General features: G+C 40.2%; 1 protein-coding gene across 1 annotated transcript; it reads right to left on the bottom strand.

Annotated features, from left to right (window-relative positions):
* Positions 1-502: 502 nt before the first annotated feature.
* tshr (thyroid stimulating hormone receptor) lies at positions 503-20,294 on the bottom strand. Its single transcript, XM_067482126.1, has 10 exons — positions 19,782-20,294; positions 14,233-14,304; positions 13,268-13,342; positions 10,960-11,034; positions 10,436-10,510; positions 10,057-10,134; positions 9,631-9,699; positions 7,747-7,824; positions 5,215-5,403; positions 503-4,720 (listed from the first exon to the last, which is right to left on the bottom strand). The coding sequence occupies exons 1-10, from the start codon at positions 20,063-20,065 to the stop codon at positions 3,286-3,288; spliced, it is 2,430 nt and encodes an 809-aa protein (XP_067338227.1). The 5' UTR covers positions 20,066-20,294; the 3' UTR covers positions 503-3,285.
* Between the last annotated feature and the right edge of the window lie 186 nt (positions 20,295-20,480).

The following is a 20,480-nucleotide window of genomic DNA, read 5'->3' as shown; positions in this document are numbered from 1 at the left end:
AGTGAAACAAACTGTCAGGGTATTTTGGACTAAGACCATCTATCCATTTCTAATGGATATTCCTCCTTTGCTATCTTATGCCTCCATTTGTATTTGTTCAGTAGGTAGAGGTAGAGGGAACAGAAAGTCACTTTACAAACTACAGGTACATCTCTTGGCTATAATGTCTCGACTAAAGTTAATATCTTAGGTTTTCATTTCAAGCCATAAACAAGTCAAATGTTTACCTTCTGCTGGTGCACACTCCTTTGAGCTCCTGCACTATTTTTTCAAGTCAGAGCAGCAAATATTATAATCAATGATGGCTATACGTTGGGTTTTTAATACCGGCTGTGCTTTGATAGTTTCTTTGCAGTTCCGTTTTTTTCTGATTGTTTTTTTTGTTTTTTATTGTTTTAATTTATTTTTATCTCACAGGGCGAAAACTAACTCATAAGTGTGTCAGTATGCTTCAAACGTACATCCGTCACACATTTCATATTTAGAATTCGGGTGAGCGGCAATCAGCAGTGCCTAACATTTTCTAAAACCAACAATCTTGACAAGCATGGCTACTTCACGAATCAAGGGAACAGGTGTGTCAAAGTGAGAAAAGAAGCAGGTTCCAAACTTCTTACGTTTTATACATTTATATATGTTGTTCTATACAAAAACTTTAGTTTATTACAATGTAGTGCACCATATTTATAGTCTAGGAGTAAAAAGTGTAATAGAATTATCACAGTTTTCTCCCCTCTATATGTTGACCAGGTTGTGCTTAACCCAACCTTAAACGCATCAATGCCTGAGTCCACGATACATAAAAGGCTTGTTTAAGACGAGCGATGCTCAATGTGTCCTTGGCGGAAGGTAAAAGTTCAAAAAATGTGATGTGAAGTATGAATATGTTCACATCACTGAAAACAGTTGATGGTTTGCATGATCAGTCCTTTTTATGAGTAAACGCACTTGCAGTACAGAACAGGTATGAATGTTTCACTCTAGTAGTCGTTTAAGAGTTTTCTGTGAGAGAGAGAGAGAGGGACTTGATTCTTCAAGGGGGCCGTACACTTCCACTGGCCCATGAACTAACGTAAGGACTGACGTTGTAAATGCAGAGATTTGTTCCCAGGAACAAGTGCTGGAGCGACACTCGAAGACTTGTACCTCCTGCAAGTGACCGAGGCTGTTCCAAACCTCTCGACAGAAACTTCAGTTTCTGTTTACTGCTTCTTATGATTCTTTTCCCACCGTACTTGAGTTCAGCAACCTAATCCTGTGTTAGTGAGATGCATCGCTGGGTCCTGCCCTGCTTATTTGAGCAACGGCCTGGAGATGGATTTATTTGAAATAGCGAGAGAGGAATGATCAGGCAGGCCTGAGAACCAGCCTCAGGAAGAATGTCAAAATAAATCCAATTCTCGATCAGTTTGTGCGCACTTTTTGTCAGTTTGCTCTGGGAATTTCTGTGTGAAACGTCTGATGGCTTTAGGAGAAAATCTTACAAGAGAAGGTGTCGTTTCAGAGTAGTCGGTTTCTATATGTCACTACCTCTACTTTCTTTGTGTTCACCCAGATTCTCAGACAAATGTTCCGCGACTTTGACTTTTATCAGCTGCGACATCCACGCACTCGTGAAACAAGTATGAACTGTGAGTGAACATTAACTGGCAGTGGGCAAGAGGAGGCCCTTTCAAATGCAGCCAGGCACATCCCCGGTCCAGCTCTGTGAGCTTAGCATTTAGAGGGTCCGCGCTGGATTTCTGTTAATGGGTGACTGGAAGAGACGGACATTGCTGTGCTGTGGAAAACATTCAGCTGAAAACGACTGGATGATGATGATGATCAAGATGGAATTTACAGTGCGAGTTAGGTCTGGAAGCCAGTGAGCAGATGCCACTCTTAATTCTTCCAACTCGAAATCATTCCAGTTCTGAGGCTTTAATCAGTTTAAAATTCACTGATGCTTTGGGGGATACAGTAGCCTGGAATAGATTAAGGAATGTGCTGTACAATAATTTCCATACTGTCCTGCAGACATGCTAAATATGTTTAAGACAACTTTGCAAGTAAAATCAAAAACGCCTAAAATGTTCTTTTCCTGGAAAGTCTCCCGACTTCATCCGTATATTTCCTTGAAACATGTCACCCAGCAAATGAAATGTTAACCAGATGTTAAGCTGCCATTGGCGGAGGGTGTCCTTTAACTCATAATAGCTCAATATCACACAAGTTACAGCGCTGTAGTATTTGCTTTAAGCTCTCGCGGCGAAGGCAAAGCTGTCTCTGCTGATTGTATAAGTCGCTTGTTTCCATAAGAGGATGGAAAATATCGTGATAAAATAACAACCATGACATTCCAATAGGGAGGCGCGTCTCTAAGGGTATACATTTGCGATTATCATACCTGTCTGTAATTTGTAAAACGTGGCTACTAATCAAAATATTTCTTGTGTGTACTTTTGTAAGTGGATCACGGGCTCTTGGCAGATGAAGAGCTTCATGTGCAAACTGTATTTTACTGGGTCAAAGCGCAATGAATGAATGAATGTAACAATATTTGGTAACCCTTAAAGTGTGAAGATTAAAAATAGGTGCATGTCCTGCGAGTCTAAAAATGTAATATGCATCAATTTGGTGCAGGTATAAGAATACAAAAAAGACAAATTCATATTCACTTTAAAAACACTCTACTGTCCAGCATCACAGTCAAGCACATGTCCATGTTTAATATTCAGTTTCAGGTAAATGTATAAAAATCCTGTATTTATATTACATTTATTTATATTGTACAGAGGTATATGTTTCCACTTTAAAAGGCACTGAGCCAGCAGGTTGTCCTTGAACACAACTGTGAAAATGAAGTGATCGAGACAATTTGTCACATCTCTCTCCATATTAATGCCAGACTGTACAGAGATTGTGAAACTCAATATATAACTAAACAAATTGGACATGTACTTTCAAAATTTAATTCATATTTTTATGTTTGAATTATCTTCTCTTTTCTTGCCTTCAAATAATCTCCGTTCTATTCTAGTCAGTCTAGCAGAATAGAAAGGACCATAAGTGTGACGAAGTCGAGCTCATATTCCAGTGATACTTGATATGTTCAAAAAACTGGAACCATAAAACGATTGCAGCTGAAATTGTGAAAACAGGTGAACTCGGCCTGGAAATGAAAGCAGATACAGAATATTGAAGCTTTCTGTTAAATATCCAAACAGATCTGTCCACAAACACCCGAAGGCCTCATCTCTCCCACCTGACCCTATTTTGCTTCACAACCTGGAGCTAACGTTTAGCTCACGTGTCCAGACTTTGCCTCTCTTCAGGGCTCGTCTGCTGGCTGACTCCATGTCCGGAGCACATCTTCAGGTGAATGGGCACCTCCTCCTGGCCTCCACTTCCTCCTTTCTTAACCTTACCCTTGTCCCTGCGTGCCTGAGATGCTCCACTGCTGCCCTTTGATGAGACCGTCTGGCCTCTAAACAGCTGTGCTCTCTTCTGACATAGGCCCACCTTACTGAGCAGGATGAATATGTCCCCCCTGAAGGCTTTGGTGAAGATGGCGTAGAGAAACGGGTTGGCACACGAATTGAGAGGGTAGAAGAGAACCAGTAAAATCTTGGAGTTGGAAACCGTGATGAGCGGCTGATCCAGCACGGCTGACATGGCGTAGAAGGAGATGGGTGCCATGCACAAAAAGTCAGTAAAGATGAGGACAGCCATGCGCTTGGCAATGTTGGTGTCCTTGGATCCAGAGCGATAGTGAGGGTTGTGCACTGTGCAGTAGATCCTGAAGTAGCAAGCGCATATAACAAGAAAGGCCAGGATGTTGAGAACCAGCACTGACAAGATGTAGACCTGAGCCACCGTGGACTGGGTGTCCATCGGGAGACAGATGCTGACCTTCTGGTAACTGCTCACACCAACAAGTGGCAGCAGAGCCAGGATGAGGCAGAAGATCCAACCGCCTAGCATCACGGCTGCGGCGTGGTGAAGACGCAGCTTACGATCCAGCCGCATGGCAAAGGTGATGGCGTACCACCTTTCGAGGGTGATCACTGTCAAAGTGTAGACAGACAGTTCACTTGCAAAGACTGTGAAAAACCCTGCAAGTCCGCAACCAGGGCCTGTCTGCCAGTCTATGGCGTGGTTGAAGTATTCGGAGCGCGTGTGGAGATCCACAGAGGCAATAAGCAGCAGATAAATTCCCATGCACAGGTCCGCAAAGGCCAGGTGACACATGAGGAACCGGGAAACTGAAAGCTTGTAGTGGCTGGTCAGCAGCACGAGGAGCACCACCACATTTCCCAAAACAGCCAGCAGACTCACAAACCACACAGACACTCGCAGGAAGCCAAAACCCATTATGTCCTCACAAGGATTGAACTCATCAGGCACTGGTGCACACGCCACCTCCTCTCCCTCCTCACACACCACATAGTCGTAACGACTGTCAAAGTCTTGGCTGGTGTCCTCCTGGGGGTTCTTTAGGGTCTCTCCAAAGCCCACTTCCTCATTTGGCTGGCCCCCAAAGTAGGCGTGGTAGTGGAGGCTTCCATGGAAGTCACCTCTCCTCCACTCTTGCTGGGACTCTTCATCATAGGGCTCCTGGTCCGGGACAGTTTCCACCACGCTGTCCCCTTGGAGGGAAGGCATGCGAAGAGGGCCCACAGAGCGCTTGTGATGCTGGTCGTAGAACGCGGTGAGGTTACAGATGATGTACTCCAAAAAGCTGCGGAAAACATAACACACAAACACACACAAAAGATCAGGCCCTTGAAATAATGGAGCCGATAAGCCAAAAAAGCACAGACTTGGCTGCAGTCCTTACTTGCACTAAGTGTATAATCAAATCATTTATATATCCAGATGAGGAGAAGGGATTCCTGTTTTGAGAGTCATTATTAGCCTGGCTCAGCCTTCTTCCTAAAATAACACCAATGAGTGACAGTAATTATGGCAGCACTATAAGAACTTGTACTGTAGGTCAACACGTCACAGTGTTGATTCAATCTCTGCCAACATCCACACCTACAGGGGCAGCTGCCCCACTCACGGTACTAGATCCTCCAAACGCACGAGATACACATGGTGCAAGAGCTCTATCAGATGCTGCTGGTCTTTTATACACTATGGACACACTTTTCTTAAAGCCTCCACTTTCATGACTAACACAGCTCCTGTGTGTTCAGTGAATTGAAAATGAATGATTGACAAAAAGCTCACCCCCGTTTCTTTTTGAGGTTTTTAAAGCCGCAGCAGTGGCTGGGGTAGGTGAGGTTGGCAATGGTAAGGTGCTTGAAGGTTTTGATCGGTGGCAGTTTCTTGAGGGCCCAGGCATTGCGTGCCTTCAGCTCCCGGAGTGATCCCATACCTGTGTTTGGCAGCGAGCTGATCCCAGTCAGGGAGACATCACTGGAAAACAGACCGGCAATTAAAAAAATTGAAGAAAATCTATGATCGTGTGTGTGTGTGTGTGTGTGTGTGTGTGTGTGTGTGTGTGTGTGTGTGTGTGTGTGTGTGTGTGTGTGTGTGTGTGTGTGTGTGTGTGTTGTCAAACAGTAGGTCTTTAAAGCTATTTTTGTGATGTTGCATGTCTGCTCTCTGCTCAGAATTATAAAACTCTCTTCCCAAGTGATACAATTACATTTTCAAGTCCAACATTTCCACTGTGCCATTTCACTCTGCTGCACTTCGTCAGTCCATTGTGTGTAAATATACTTTATTTAAACCTTTTGTTCTACCCTAGGAAAATATTTCATCTATGAGGGTGTCAGGAGAATATCCTTGGATGTGCAACCCACTGCTGGGTGACAGGTGAAATATACATCATGCTTTTATTTCCCCTAAGGATGATGCAGAGAAGAATATGTAACTGAATCATAGAGTAACATAATACGCCTCTAATGTGGTTGAGAACATGGATTTTTTTTCTGTGTGCACTTATTCTGTGCTAATATATAAAACTGAGCACTTTTGTCTGACTCGCTGAAAGAATGGCCGCCATGGCGACAAATTTATTCATCAAAAGATGCATTAAAACTAGACATAATGAGAGCAGAGAGCTGGAGGATGGATTAAACAACGCCGTCCATCTGTTTCCTACGGAGCACACTCCTCTCCTTTATCATCTTTGAGCAATTACGTGTGGTATTTCGTTTGCTTGGCCTTCATGCCGAAGCCAGCTTACGCTCACTGGGACAAAGACATGCAGGGGAATGACAATCTCACCAACATCCTGTGCGATCCCACTATCAGGACATTCCACGGTGCAGAACCACACACTCCCCCCCCCCCCCCCCCCGTCCAGGGGCCGAGCAAAGGCCAAGCTATCTCTTGCTTTCTTTAGTTTCCTAACTCGCTGTACCTCTAAGCCATTGATTAATTGAATTAAATACACGAAATATAAGCCAAATGATTTGCTAAGAGCTCAACTGTTCTGTTTTAGTCCCATTTGCTCTCCCCACTTCTCTGTCCCCTGCTCTCTTTTCCTCTCATGGGACACATTGTGTAAGGCTGTAAAAAAGGCAACACAGACCCTGTGAGTGTTGGTCTGATTTTGTCATTCCCAGCTGTTTAGCTCATGACCTCATGGAGGTGACCTCACTCAGGACATGTTCCTCAGTGGAACAGAGGAAGAAGACCGACACACGAACACCATTTACCTAACCAGACACTTGACGAATGGGTCAGAGCCACAAGAGCAACAAGATAGCCGTGATAAAGGATTCTGGCATGAAACACCTTTAAAAAACAGGGACAACTTATTTGAAATTGTGAGAATTGCAAAAAAAAAAAAAAAAAAAAAGACGTCAGTATCTGAGAAAATGTCATAAGTTTCTCCCTCGTGCACTCGCACACAATACGTGTCAGATGTCCTGGTCAAAGACGCAGCTGTGGAGGAAGGATTTTACTCTGTTTCCATACACATCTCACCCAGTCTGCACATTATGAATGAGGAAATTGCTCAAATCTAGTTTGACATGGTGTGAATAATGTCATTACCAAACTAGGCTCACTAGTTATTGATGCTTTCAGAACAGTGTGTTTAAACTGACATTCAATGGATCCTAGAAGTCTGCGACAACATTGCACATCTGTTATCTCTTCATGTACAAATGGAACTAATCAGACATTTTGAGGATTTACACTAGCATTTAAAAACACAATAAGTTTTGGCATTTGAAATGGAGAGGCTATACTTAATATGCTGCTCTATGGCCAGATCCCAAATCACATTTAAGCCAAAACCTTTACTCTTTTTGTACGAAAGGTTAGCATTGAAATAACACTCAAGTGGATTTGAATGGCTCATTGGAGCCGTGTGCAAGTAAATCAACGTTCAGCCATTGTTTGCATGTTATAAATATGGCTTTGCCTCAAGTTTCCAGCAGAACATTGCTGACTAAGTAGCACTGTAATAGTTTGAGAGATGGCATCAGAACTAAGTGAAAGTTTTAAAAGTCAAATTGTAATGCAAGCAGAAATGGATGTTTTAGCTTCAAATCATGGCCAGACTGGCGGTTTCTATGAGGACACTGCATTGCGGTCTAACACCCTTTGTGGAAACTGGATCAGTTTTATCCAAACACGATTGAACAAATCAAATTTTGCTCAAACCACCTGTCTAAAGATAACAGCACCTCTATAGTGTTACTTCACTCTTTCCCTCACATTTCACCATTTCACCTTTTTGGACTGTGCGAATACAAACGGCTGATTAGACACGATCCACTTTCGAACCCTACAGGTACTTACAGAAGCATGGGGCCGCTGATGGTCCCTGCAAAAGCGCTTTCATCCATCTTGGTCAAATACTTATTCCTGTGAAGGTCACTGGACAGCAGAACAGAAATGTAAGTTTATATTAAAAGTTATCCTTCACATGTGTGGCATAATAGTTTCCAAATCTCATTTCACCACATTTCTCTCATTTCAGGGGTGAAACACGACAGATAAAGGTTTCACACACTTTGCTGATTAAAAGTAGACGGCATAGGATGTGATGGCATTCTCCTCACACACATCACTATGCATCTCCCTGAGGTCCCTTAAATCGAAGGGGATAATAGACCTTTGAGGGGCTGTTTGTCTTGGTCAGGGTGTGCTGGGATCAGTTCTCCCCTCACAGCTGATCGGGTGCCAACACAAACACCCATGTGGTAAGACTCACTAGTCTCTGACCAATGGCTTAATTAGGCTCATATAAGGACCTGCATTTTGTGTAGGTGTTATAAAAGAGGAGCGGGATTTTGATTTAATATCAGTAATATCTCATATCCTGAATATGCAGGGTTGTGCACCCGGGGTGACAAGAAGAGGCAAAAACACGTTCCGCATTTGTGCGCGTTAGAGCACATATGAGAAGGCCTGTACACTGCTCCAGCTGCTTTTGTAGTCTAATTTTGGGTGAGGAAATACACATGCCAGATGTTAGAAATGGTTTCACCCAGGCAAAACCACAAGCATCCTATTTTCTGAGAAATGTAAGGCTTCAATATCGCCCCTGAGAACAGTAAGAACTGGTGAAGGGAGTGATACAACCAATCATCGGATTTAAGTGCAATATTCTGTTGATTGGTTCATGTAGCACATTGTACGTTTGAAACTATTAAAGGAATCGTTTTACATTGTAGGAGATGGCAATATTTGCTTAATTAACGTTGATACAAGTCCCATGTGTGATTGATGTATATACAGTTACAGGGAGACAGCTGCAGGTGAGCTTACTCCAGCATTCACAACCATTCACCCCACCACTTATTTTTACAGGTCAGGTTTTTTTTTTTGTTTTTACATTAAACAAAAATGTTGCTGAGATTTAGAGATGTACAATTTCAAAGGATTCCTACTTTGAGTATTTCCATTTTCTGCTACTTCATACTTCATTTCAGAGGCAAAATATCTACTTTTCCTCCACTATATTTAATTGATAACTTTTGAGTTTCGAGTTCCTTTTTTGGATTATGATTAAAGCTACAATGTTACAATGTGCTACAACAAAAAAAAATCAATAAAAAAAAAAAGATTCATATTAACACAACATTTGGAGCATATGCCTGGTTAAAAAATAATTTTATAAATGTCACCTATGCACTTTATCAAAGTGTGTATTAAAGATTAAAAACACTATATAACCATAAGACTTAGGCTACTCAGCAGTAAGGTAACTTAAAATATTATAACTAGATTAATAACATGATATATGATCAGCAGAAACAGGGTATACTGTCATTAAAACAATCTCCACCTTTACCAGCTGCAATATGCTGCAAGTGATAAACTTTATAATGCAACAATAATTACAATCTAATAATATGATATGTGAAATTAAGCATTCTGCACAAAGAGTAATTTTACTTTTCGTGCTTCAAATATTTTTTGAGGTAATGCCTTTGAACTCCTAAATTACATTAAGAATGCAGGAGATTAACTTGTAGCATTTTCAGTATTTCTACACTTTGGTACTTTACTTAACTAAAAGTTCTGAATGGTTCCTCCACCACTGCCAAATGCCTGTGCAGCTTAACATTTATCATACCCATGGCATCAATAAAATCACCTTCACAAGTCTACTATTCTTATTATTCATATTTTCCAAAAATATCAAACCATAAACATATTTCAACCTTTATAACCTACACTTGATCCAGTTTGGTCCCATTGAAGGCGTGATGTTGGATTTCTCTAAAACCATTTCCATACAGCATCCTGCAATATAAGAATAAATTGAAACAAGATAATAGTTGATTTGAATTAGTCTCTTCTCTGCAACGACAGAAACATTGCAGTCTATCTTTCCTCACTTCCAAATCTAAATGCACACGTGTTTTGAATGTCAGTCTCTATTTTTTTTTTTTTTTGTTTGTTTTTGGCATCTTGACATGTCTTCAGTGTTTAGCTTGTCTCCAATTCTTCTTGTCACTAATTTAGGATTTGAGTTTAATTAAGCCATAAAGAACAACACAATAAAGTGTTATTGCTGTCTATATATTTACCACAATATATATTTAGTTTCTTTTTTTGTACATTTCAAAATTTTTATGTATGCAATGCCTCATATCTCACACTGTCAGCACATCGCTGGTGATGCCACGAAATGAGTTGGCCGGGATCTCAGTGATGTAGGGATGATCAACAACTTCCCTGCAAACGAAAACAGCAAATACAAATGGAATGCTCAAGTGTTATGACTGCATAGGAAAATGGAAAATATATTAGACAAAGCAAGTTTCTGTGGTAGTAACAACAGAGATGTATGAAAATGTAGCTTATTCAATAAGGACATGCAGTGCATTACACACGAAGCAGATGCCTGTGGATTCAAATACAAATATGCATCACAGAGAGGACAAACTGCTTAACCATTATAATAAAAATAACTTCAGATCTTAAACAACACATACCAAATTTAGGTAGTATAAATATTGCTTATCGGGTAACTTACAATATGAAATTCATGTCATTAGAGTGGATGTTGCTCAAGTCAGGGAAGGACGTAAGGCCAGTATTGAAAATCCCCCTAAATAGCAATAAAAAAAGGAAGGATGGAAAAAAAGAGTTAGGATATATCAGAACCATTTGTCTTTATTATAATTACTGATCCTTTGTGGAATTGTGCTCTTTGTTGAGTTCACGGCATCATTTACCCTAACAATAACTAGGCAAATGCACATTTGTTATGCTATTTATTATGTTATGTTATTGTTATAGTATCGGTCAAGGACTTTTTCCAGTGCCTCCAAAAAGTCATTCACTCCAGTAAGTTTATTTTTACCTTTAAAGCATAGACTCTTTATTTACACACACCATGCGGTGAATAAATCCAAAAATGTCAAAATTGTCAGACTCAGCCATATGAAATATTCAACCTTTAATCATTTTGAGTTACCATGATGTGTTCAGTATGTGGAACTTAATGTTAAAGAGGGTATGAGTTTGAAGAAAAGAATACGCAGTGAAAATACTCACAGGTATTTGAGGTTCGGGAGATTCTTAAAGGCTTCGGGATCAACGTAGGTCAGACTTTTCGTATTACGTATCTCTCTGTTAGACCCAACAGACAAGAAAGAGGTGCACGGAAAATATATTTCACTTCAGAGCTAACTTTATTCATTTAATAACTTTAACTTTATTCAATTAATTCAGAGAATTTGTTAAGGGCAGAGGTGTCACAGCCACTAGAAAATGATTCACACACAAGCAGTTTAAAACACACATGACATGGTCTTAAAACAGAGCAAGGTGCATGCCAGTACTGAAGAGCAAGGAAACTCAGTGCAGTCAGCCAGGGCAGGAAGTGAAGTCCAATTAGTGTTTTATTAGTGTGTTTATTATGGTCCGCCCTGGGTGGACCGAACACCTCTCTTTGCTGTCTGAAGCCATGTGGTGCTGTGGAATGTGTGTCCTGGCCCTTCTTCACACACCTGGCAAACCACACTGAGCCCAGCAGACAGAGGTAGTCAAGTTAGTGGAAGACTCTTGAGTGTCAGTGCTGCTGTGTTCTAAAAAGTAGGACTTGAAAGCAAAAAGTCAATCAAACGGTGTCATTGGACATTTGATTCTTTTCAGTTGGAAGTTTCTGTTGCTTTGGTTGATTTCATTAATCAAGAAACTTAAAAAAAAAAAAAAGGCTTTGAGTCTGGATTGAATCCAGGGTTAGGCAAACACTAACATCATCACGAAGTGGCTGCTCAAATCCAAGTGTAAAAAATATGAAAGCTGAAAGCTGTGCAACCAAAACGATGAGCTGAAAGACACTAAAATGGTTCACATCACTAACGAGTCGAGTGATAGTTAAGTTCGTCCCTACAAGTCACATCTGTCACATCATGCATTGTATAAAACATATTGATTACTGCAGCATTTATTAATTTTCCATGCATAATCAGAAGAAGCTGTAAAGACAAAGTGTGTATACTGTATTTTACATTGGGACACTTTTTTCCTACATCTCACTTGAAATGTTTTTTACACATGTAAAAGTTGAGCTGTTATGTGTCCTTTGCAATCAGAGCTCTAACTCTACGATTTATCTGCACTATAAAGAGGCACATTTCTGATTAATTACTTAACCTGCCTCCACCGCGACCCGACTTTGGATGAGTGTTGGAAAATGGATGGATAGATGGACATTTTTACTTCCCTAAAAGCCAAGGAATTCTTAAAATTGTTGGTTTCTTTTGAGGGTGGCATGATAATACCTTCTCTTAGCCCCTTCTGAATTCTCAGCACAGTCTGTGGTCCAACATATATCCACAGCTGCTGTCGGCCTCAAGCAGCCAACAGGAAACAGAGCATTAATTTGTGTCTGACCCTGAAGGAAACCTGAGAGAGATGCCATTATCTGATGTATGGCACTACACCACACCAATCAGTGGCAAATAGGCCCCGGAGATCCAAAATACACTCCCAGAGTACAGATACAACCCTCAGCTAGCAGTTTGAATTATCGTTCCTGTCTGTATTTTTGTATCTGGAATTAGGCGGCGAGCAGGAAAGACTACAAGGGAGGATAATTAGGACAAAAATGACAAATGATACTCACACATGCATCAAATTATGTCAAATTAATTTCTGTAGCTGTTAATCATAGTCACTGTCTCGAGCTGCTTCACAACTTATATAGTAACTGTAGTAGAAACAAATTGCATACACAAGCTGCGACGTTACAAAATGCTGCAACTTGGAACAAATCATTCACACAGGCAGGAAGTCTTGGAGTAATATATGAAGTGCTAGGAGGTGTTCTGCTGGAAAGTGGGTGGTCCACACGGAGACTCAGCCATAAATCTTTATCCCATAATTGAGAATGGAGTACACCTTGCTAGACTCTTTTTTTTTTTCTTTTTTTTTTTCCCTCCCCTGAGCTGCTTCAACAAGAGCTGGAGCGGAAAAAATATATGCTGTCTGTTGTTTGGCCACTTAGCTCTAACATGCTGCTTTGCACAGTCATAATTCACCAAAAAATAACCCGAATTTTTATAGAAGTTATTCCCGGCAATTGAATTGTGTCTCATCTAATTTGCATTTAGTAATTACACAAAAAGATGATATTGCTCAACTTGGTAAATTGCTAAAACTGCTCTTCATCACTTTGCTAGGGAGCAAACAGTGGAGTCCAGGAAAGAAATAAGCATTAAGTTTGTTTCTTCCTCGCTTCCATTTGCTGCTGGCAAAGTTCAAAATTGAGCATTTTTCTCTCTAGTGAACAAGCAGTTCACAGTTTAATCAATGAAGATCAATACAGAGCTTGGCCCCTTTTCCTTTAGTTACTCACATGTGGGTGATTTTCCTCAGGCTGAAGAATGAGTGTCTGTCCAGCCTCCGCAGTGTCATGTCCACAGATATGTATCTAAAAAAAATTTAAATAAGTACAACTCATTCCAAATCTAATGTACAAATTATCTTTGTAATAACAAAATAATGACTTTTTTCAACCATGTGCCAGTGTGAAAGCAAAAAAATCTGCCTGAAATAATTTGGAGCCACCTTCTTTAAAGTCACTCCCAGGTGACTTCACAGGTTTGCACCTCACAGATACATTACCCAGTCATCAGTCACTTCCATTCGGAATTACTCGGCAACTGTGCTTTTTACGTTAACCATGAATCTAGCACTAGATCAACCTTAAAATGAATATACACAATATAATTAGTTATTACTACAAACTTCAAATAATACATAACAATGTTTAACGTCTTAAAACAGAGCTCGTAACTGATATTTCTTTGGTTTCCTATCATGTAGTCACTGTATCCGGATAGCAAAACAAGGAAGCAATGGATACACTGGCTCTGACCATCTCATCCGCTTCCGTTTTCCTCCATGCATGACTTGGACGCAGTTATCAAGGCTCAAGTGTATATTTCACCGCTACCTTTACTGGGAGCCTAAAATCCCCACACACCCAATGAGCACTGTAGGAATATCTAGCCAACGTCCAAGTCTTGCTGTGGTTGAAGAACCAACATTCCTACTAAAGGAACGTATTACCACTTCCAGCCGTGATTGGGAGCTCGGGGTGATACTAAACAGAGACCATATCATCCGCTTGGGTGGGAGACAAATAGGAAAGGGGTTGGCAGTTTGGAAATGGGATAAATTCTCCCTTTTTAAGCAAAGTAACTGTAAGACAACAGGTGGATGACGGCAACTTTGCAGGGTTTGTGGTTTGATAGCAGTTCCTAAAATTGTACTATACAGTGTATACAAACAGAATAATCCCACTGTTTTGCCACTTACATCCTGGAGATGTTGACCATGGTGGCAAACGCATCTGCTGGCACGGAAAACAGACGTGTCTCAAAAAGCCATCTGGTTAAAAAAAATAAAATAAAGATTGGACATTTTAGTTCAGTTTTAGTGACAAACACACTCAACTCTAAATATCGTGTTTTTAGGACTAGATTAGGTGAACTTGACATTTTTTAAGGAACAGTTTGACATTGCAGAGAGAGGGCTGAGAGTTAGATGAGGAGATATTGTCACCACTGTAAATGTGTCTCGCATGCAGTTAGGTTAGCTTAGCATTAGCATTAGGGATCATGAGAAACAGTCAGCCTTTGAATGCATTTTATTTTTTTAATTCTTAGGTTTTCCACACGTTAAAACAAATTAGACATAATGTGAGCATTCAAACAGCAATACACATAAAATCCCACATACAGTTCACTGATGAGTTTCCGAACAAGATCAAAGTTTCTTTGAAATAAATATTGAAACAAACCAAAAATGATAGGAAAACACACAGACTTGAAACTCATTGGAGTTAAGCTGGCAGTCATATCTAACAATACCTGGATGAGCCTAAGACCTAAGAACACAACATTATGTACTATATATATATATATATATATATATATATATATATACCGACCCTATGAGTTATGCTTAAAGATAATGTGATTTGTTGTTAGAAGATTTGTGTGAAAACAGAAAAAATACTGCTTGACATAAAGAATCTGAGGAACTTGCATTGCATTTGCAGGGAGGCAGAAATATGCTTGGATCTGATTTACATCTCCTGGATACATTACTGAACCCAAATGTTAACGTTATGAAGCATAACAAAAAAAATTGATCAGAATGTTATTTCTATATTTCAACCACAAATCACACCTTTTAGCTTACAACATATTTTTGCAAAAGAAGAAAACAAATTTACCAAAAATGTGGTTATTTTGACAATTATTAAGTAGAAAATCAACATAATGTTCATTTATGTACTGTACATTTAAACGCTCGTATCAAGCCATCAATATCAATCACCTCCAAAGCTGACAAATTAAAAAAACAATTTCTCATCCAACCCTTAGCAGCAGAAAGCAAATAAGCACATGTCCCAAAATATTGAACATTCTTGATGAGGACATTGTGGACATTTTTACCTGGATCTTGCTAGTGGAAATGTGTTATTTCTTTCCTGTTATCTTGCTGCACATTTTATTGTTGTGGATTTAGGAATCACAACATAAGCAGAAGAAGGAAAATAAGATGGTATCCATGTGTTGTTGTCCAGTTGTGTTCCAGGCCAAACCCTACAGTATGGTGCACTTCATCCTGTCTCAAATAGCAACAATATATGTGTCCATTTGGAAACAGGTAAAAAATATAACTCAGCCAAAGTCACCATCTTCATGCACCTTTTCTTCATCAGGGGAACAAAAGACTAATTCAGAGGCTGCCGATTCTGGCCCAGGATTCTGGGGGGTCAGTTACTAAGTAGACGTGGGACCACAGCACCCTGTAAAGGCTTTGACAAACTCAAACAAACAGAGGGACACAGAACAGAACCTGACACCAAACACCCCCGTCAGAACCGCACTTCTCGCTGCCCTGCTCAAACCCAAATAACCAGCATGCATTTTCACTCAGAAGTGCGGAGAGAAGACCAAGGAGCCCATCTCGCAGGCTTAAGGAGAAAATTACTCCCTCAATTTGTCATTTTGGGTAGAAGCTCGGGAAAACAAACAGGTTGCGAATTGAGTTTGAAGTAGGGAGAAGCCACGTAATTTATAGTAGTGTCAACACTGGATTGACAACATATCTGTGTTTACTATGGGCTCTGTCTCGTTTTGATGTTTAATAGTCTGTGGTGACTGGTGGTTACATATTCTGCAGCAGATTTCAACCTGCACTTTCTCCAGTGTGATTCAGTGTAAACTCATCACAAGGCTGTGGAAACGCTGTGGTCTGATGCAAAATATGGTTTCATGTTAGCGAGAGCATGCACTGCACGATCTGTTTAATCATTATATTTCTGATTTTATAAGAGACTAAATTCCTAATATTCTTTAAACACACAAGCTAATTGAATGTGAAGTAATAGCAACAATTTCCATAACACAATCCATCGGCACAATTAATAGCAGGGAAGCAGTCAGTATTTCCAATAATCTCAGCTACAGCTCATCATGTTGAGTGTCCCACTTCTTATTTTACAATTAATCCCAGTGCACATCTGTTACTAATCTGGAAACAGCATTAGCCTCTCACTCCTCAGACAGTTTTATTAGATGAGAGGTCGAGGGACATTGAATATAACAAGTTATCACATGTTTTAACTGCAATCCAATTCATCTGAGGTTCCTGGGACCAGACCGGGACTGCTGTGTTTTCCCCCTTTCTCTTGAAGTCTTTTTTTCTTCTTAATTATTCTCAAATGGAACCCTGTGGGTGTTTGAGAAAAGTGCTGTAAAAGGTAAATATTGTATTTGAATGCATCGTCCAGACGCAGCCGGGAGTCACGCTACGCAGCCTTTTGAGCTCGTCTGTGCTTTCCTTTCCACCTCTTTGACTCCCAGTGACACACGGGTTAACCTCCACCAATACACACACACACACACACACACACACACACACACACACACAAAGGACTCCAAGCTCCAAGAATCCACATGTGCACACTCACGCACAGACACGTCTGCTTTGCATTTACATTTTGTTTTGTGAATAGATTTTTATTGCACATTTGTGTCACAAAAGAACTTTTTAAGCAACCGTTGTATTGCTCTTGCTACGAAATTCTAAGAAAATCTATTTTTGATGTAATGTACGGGCGAGACTCTACAAAATTTTTAATCACTGATGAAGAGAAAATGGAATGAATTTGGGGGTTTTTAAGATGGCAAATTTGGGATCTGAAGCCTGGAAAAGAAGACAGATGTTTTGTTTGATTAATTGTGATATTGTTGGAGGCTGAGTCAGGCTTTTGTTTGAGCTGGGCATTCGAAAATGTAAGATATAAAAAAATGCAATATCAATGAATCCTCAATAACATAATGAGAAACAAACTAAAAGACCGAAACATAACTTTTTGGCAGAGATCTTGCGACACAAGACAAAAATAGAAGGTAATAAGTCACAGTTAGGTTTGGCCTGAGTTCGAGGAATTGGACCCCACTGGCCTGAACAGGGCAGCGGGGTCATTCGTTCCCTCGTGTGTGTGCACAACAAAATCAAACTTCTTTACGCCTCATCTGTTAGAACATCCCCCTCAATGCTCAGTCTATTTCTGGCTTATTTGGCTGATATTTTATCAGGGTGGTGACAGGGCAGTGCTTGGTGGCATGCTTTCATGCCTTTCTATCCTCCTGAAGGGCTCTGGGTAAACTTTGGGCAGGAATGTGAGGAAATCGAAGGGGACACGGGGGCACGTGAATTGGAGCAGTGATCGGGAGATAATTTTATGTGATGGGTGCTGGAAGCAGTGCAAAGTGGTGTTTGAGATTGAAGGACAGAAGGATGTGCTAATAAACTGTAAGAGAGGAATAATCACAACACGCCGCAAAACCTTCTTCTTCCTAGAGTTAGTGAGCCCTACATCTGGGCTTTAGAGTAATATTGTGTAAGAGTATAACAAGTGTTGCTGTTCTTACGTTATAGGTTATCAGGTGTGTTTGGTTGGGCTTGAAACAACTAAGTGCTAACGCTCCTTCAAAATATTTAATGTAGTCACATACATTTGGCTTTTCCTGAGTAACAGAAAATGTGCATTCATCACACACTGATTTAAGAGCGTTCCATCATCACCAAAAGTTCAGTTAGTACGATTTAACATTTAGTCTGATTTGTCATTTGATGCTGGTGTGAATGGAAATGACCTTTTTTTTTAAAGGTCTAGGCTTCACTTTGGTCAGGCCAATCTTTCTGAAGGGCATGTGTTTCCATTACTCAAAGCCACTGCAAAATGTTCGCCGTCCATTGCATAGTTTTCCCTGTGTTCTTGACCAATCTAGGATTTGTAAAAGCTTTGCTAGATTTTTCAAAGATGACCCAGATATATTACTTTTTGTTGGCTCCCATGATTCCCGACAGATGTGGTGGGGTCTCGGATATCAAGAAAACTGATCGAACACAAATCCGCCATTGGTTGGATTAGTTTATTTTTAACAGTTGTGTTGGTTTAACAAACCACTGTTAATATAGTCCAAACCACAACGCCTGTGCTCCACCCTGGTTCCTGATTCCTTTTTTTTTTCAAATGCATTGTGTGAAAGACACAGTAAAGCCTTTGCTCATCTGCTTTTAATTCCTCTATGTATAACTTTACTTTTTTGAACTTTTATTTTATGCAATGCAAGAAACATGAAGGCAGGCTCTCGACATCACTGAAAGCAAGACAAGCAAATTCTATTATTTGTTACTGTTTTGCATGAAACTATTTTTTAAGAGTAACCAACAAAAGTAATCCACAGAATTGCTCATCATTCATTAATTGCATGCCTAGCTGCTTAAGTTGCTGTCAGTCGAGACACTGATTTTGTAAGGGGGTGAGAAGAGGTTGAACTGTGGTTCATAGCTGAACGCGAAGATGAGACCATCGTTTTAAAAAAGTGTGTGTCAACAGTAGTTTAGCTGTTAGCTTACTATAACAAGCACAGAAACAAATGGACATGTAAGCGCTGCTTTAACATAGGAGCTCATTTATGTGACACTGTAGTCTTACTCTATTGTGGCTGTAAAGAGATATAAACACATTTCACTCCTGTTCACGTGTTATATCTCCACTCATCTGTGTGGCTGCACTATGGACAGTTTGCTCACCAGGACCCTGAAACCTAAACTCCTGCAGCCCATACAGTGAAGTGGACATATGATTTCTATTTTCCTCCATTCTACTCTTATCTCTGCCTCTATCTTTTCCTCCACCCACTCCAAACGGTAAATCCCTAACAGTGAAATTACTTTGAAAATAAACTATGCTGATATTATATCTCTAAGTGCTAAGGTGTGGGGTTATATAGTGCATATTTGTAATAGTTGGGTTTTGATTAAATACCAACTGCAGTGCAGCTGTCACCATTTTTAGGTAATCAATAAGAAATAAAAACCAGATATGCAGTTTAGTTTCATTTATATTGTACAGCCTATTTAAACCTTTGATTACATTTCTACTTAACACCACTATAATCTGTGTCATTTCAATTAAAATGTTCAGTGAATATTTTTAATAACATGCTTGGATTTTCCTATTTATTGCCTCGTGGTAATCATATTAGCCCCATATTAGAATACTTTTGAGTTAATACGGGCTTGCTACATTTCAAAGCAAATCAAGCATAGAAATCTACACCGACAACTTTCAAAGTTGTTAGTTAAACTATAATAGATGGAAATGACACCTTAAAACGGAATATTCAGAGACAGTCTTACAGTCCCTGCGGGAACACTTTGGAGGAGTCTTCTTGATATTATAATGATTTTTTCCTCGGGGTTAAGAGCACTTTACATCCAAGATACATGAAAAAAAAAAAATCACTTTCACAGATGCGTTTTGTACGCCTACTTACAGTGTCTCCGTGCTTGCTGGAAACCTGGGGAGAATGTCAATGTCAAAGCAGGAGATAGTGTGAGCCCTCCACTCAGAGCACTCGCACACTGCAGGGCAGCAGTCAGCCTCCGACGCGGCGCTGATAGGAAGCGTGACGAGCGTCAACAGCGCGCATGTTATCAGCTGCATGCTGGAGAGCTGCTCGCTGTCGGTGTCGTTTCCAAAAATATCCCCAGTCTGACTCCTGTTCTTCCTCCTGATGCTTTTCCTCACGTCCACAACAAGCAAATCAGCAGCTCGCATCAATTGAAATCAAGCCGTCTGTAGTGGCGTGTGGTGCATGTTTTTGGTGTAAGCTGCAATCCCCAGCTAGAGACAGCTGCCCTCTGTAGCTTTCTGCACAGGGGCCCAGGAGTTTGTGTGAAGTTATGAAGGTAGAGATGCTTTGGGGCGGACAGCAGCTGCTCGGTGGTGGGTTTGGAGGTGGTCTGCAACTTGAGGGGAGGGTGGACTTCTGAGGCACTCTTGTGTTAGACTGCAGAATAGGATTTATTTTTATTTATTTTTTTACCACTGCGGTGTTTTTTTAGATTTTCCACACCTTAAGAAACCCAGCAAAAATCTAATAAAAACAAATCTAATTAAATTATTCAGTCAGCATTTTTTTTTTGTTATATTTCTCAAAACTTGCTAAATTCTTTTTTCCTTTTTGTTGTAT

The sequence above is a fragment of the Channa argus genome, chromosome 17 (genome assembly GCF_033026475.1).
Source record: "Channa argus isolate prfri chromosome 17, Channa argus male v1.0, whole genome shotgun sequence".
Classification (NCBI taxonomy): Eukaryota; Metazoa; Chordata; class Actinopteri; order Anabantiformes; family Channidae; genus Channa; species Channa argus.
The sequence above is the reverse complement of the archived record's forward strand: the minus strand, read 5'-3'. Positions and strand labels throughout refer to the sequence as shown.

Excerpts from the sequence above, each read along its gene's own strand:
- tshr (XM_067482126.1), bottom strand. The coding sequence starts at position 20,065 with ATGCGAGCTGCTGATTTGCTTGTTGTGGACGTGAGGAAAAGCATCAGG. Across the intron at positions 13,343-14,232 it reads ATGGTCAACATCTCCAGGAT|ATACATATCTGTGGACATGA; the intron begins GTAAGTGGCAAA and ends AATTTTTTTTAG. Across the intron at positions 10,511-10,959 it reads CTCCCGAACCTCAAATACCT|GGGGATTTTCAATACTGGCC; the intron begins GTGAGTATTTTC and ends ATTGCTATTTAG.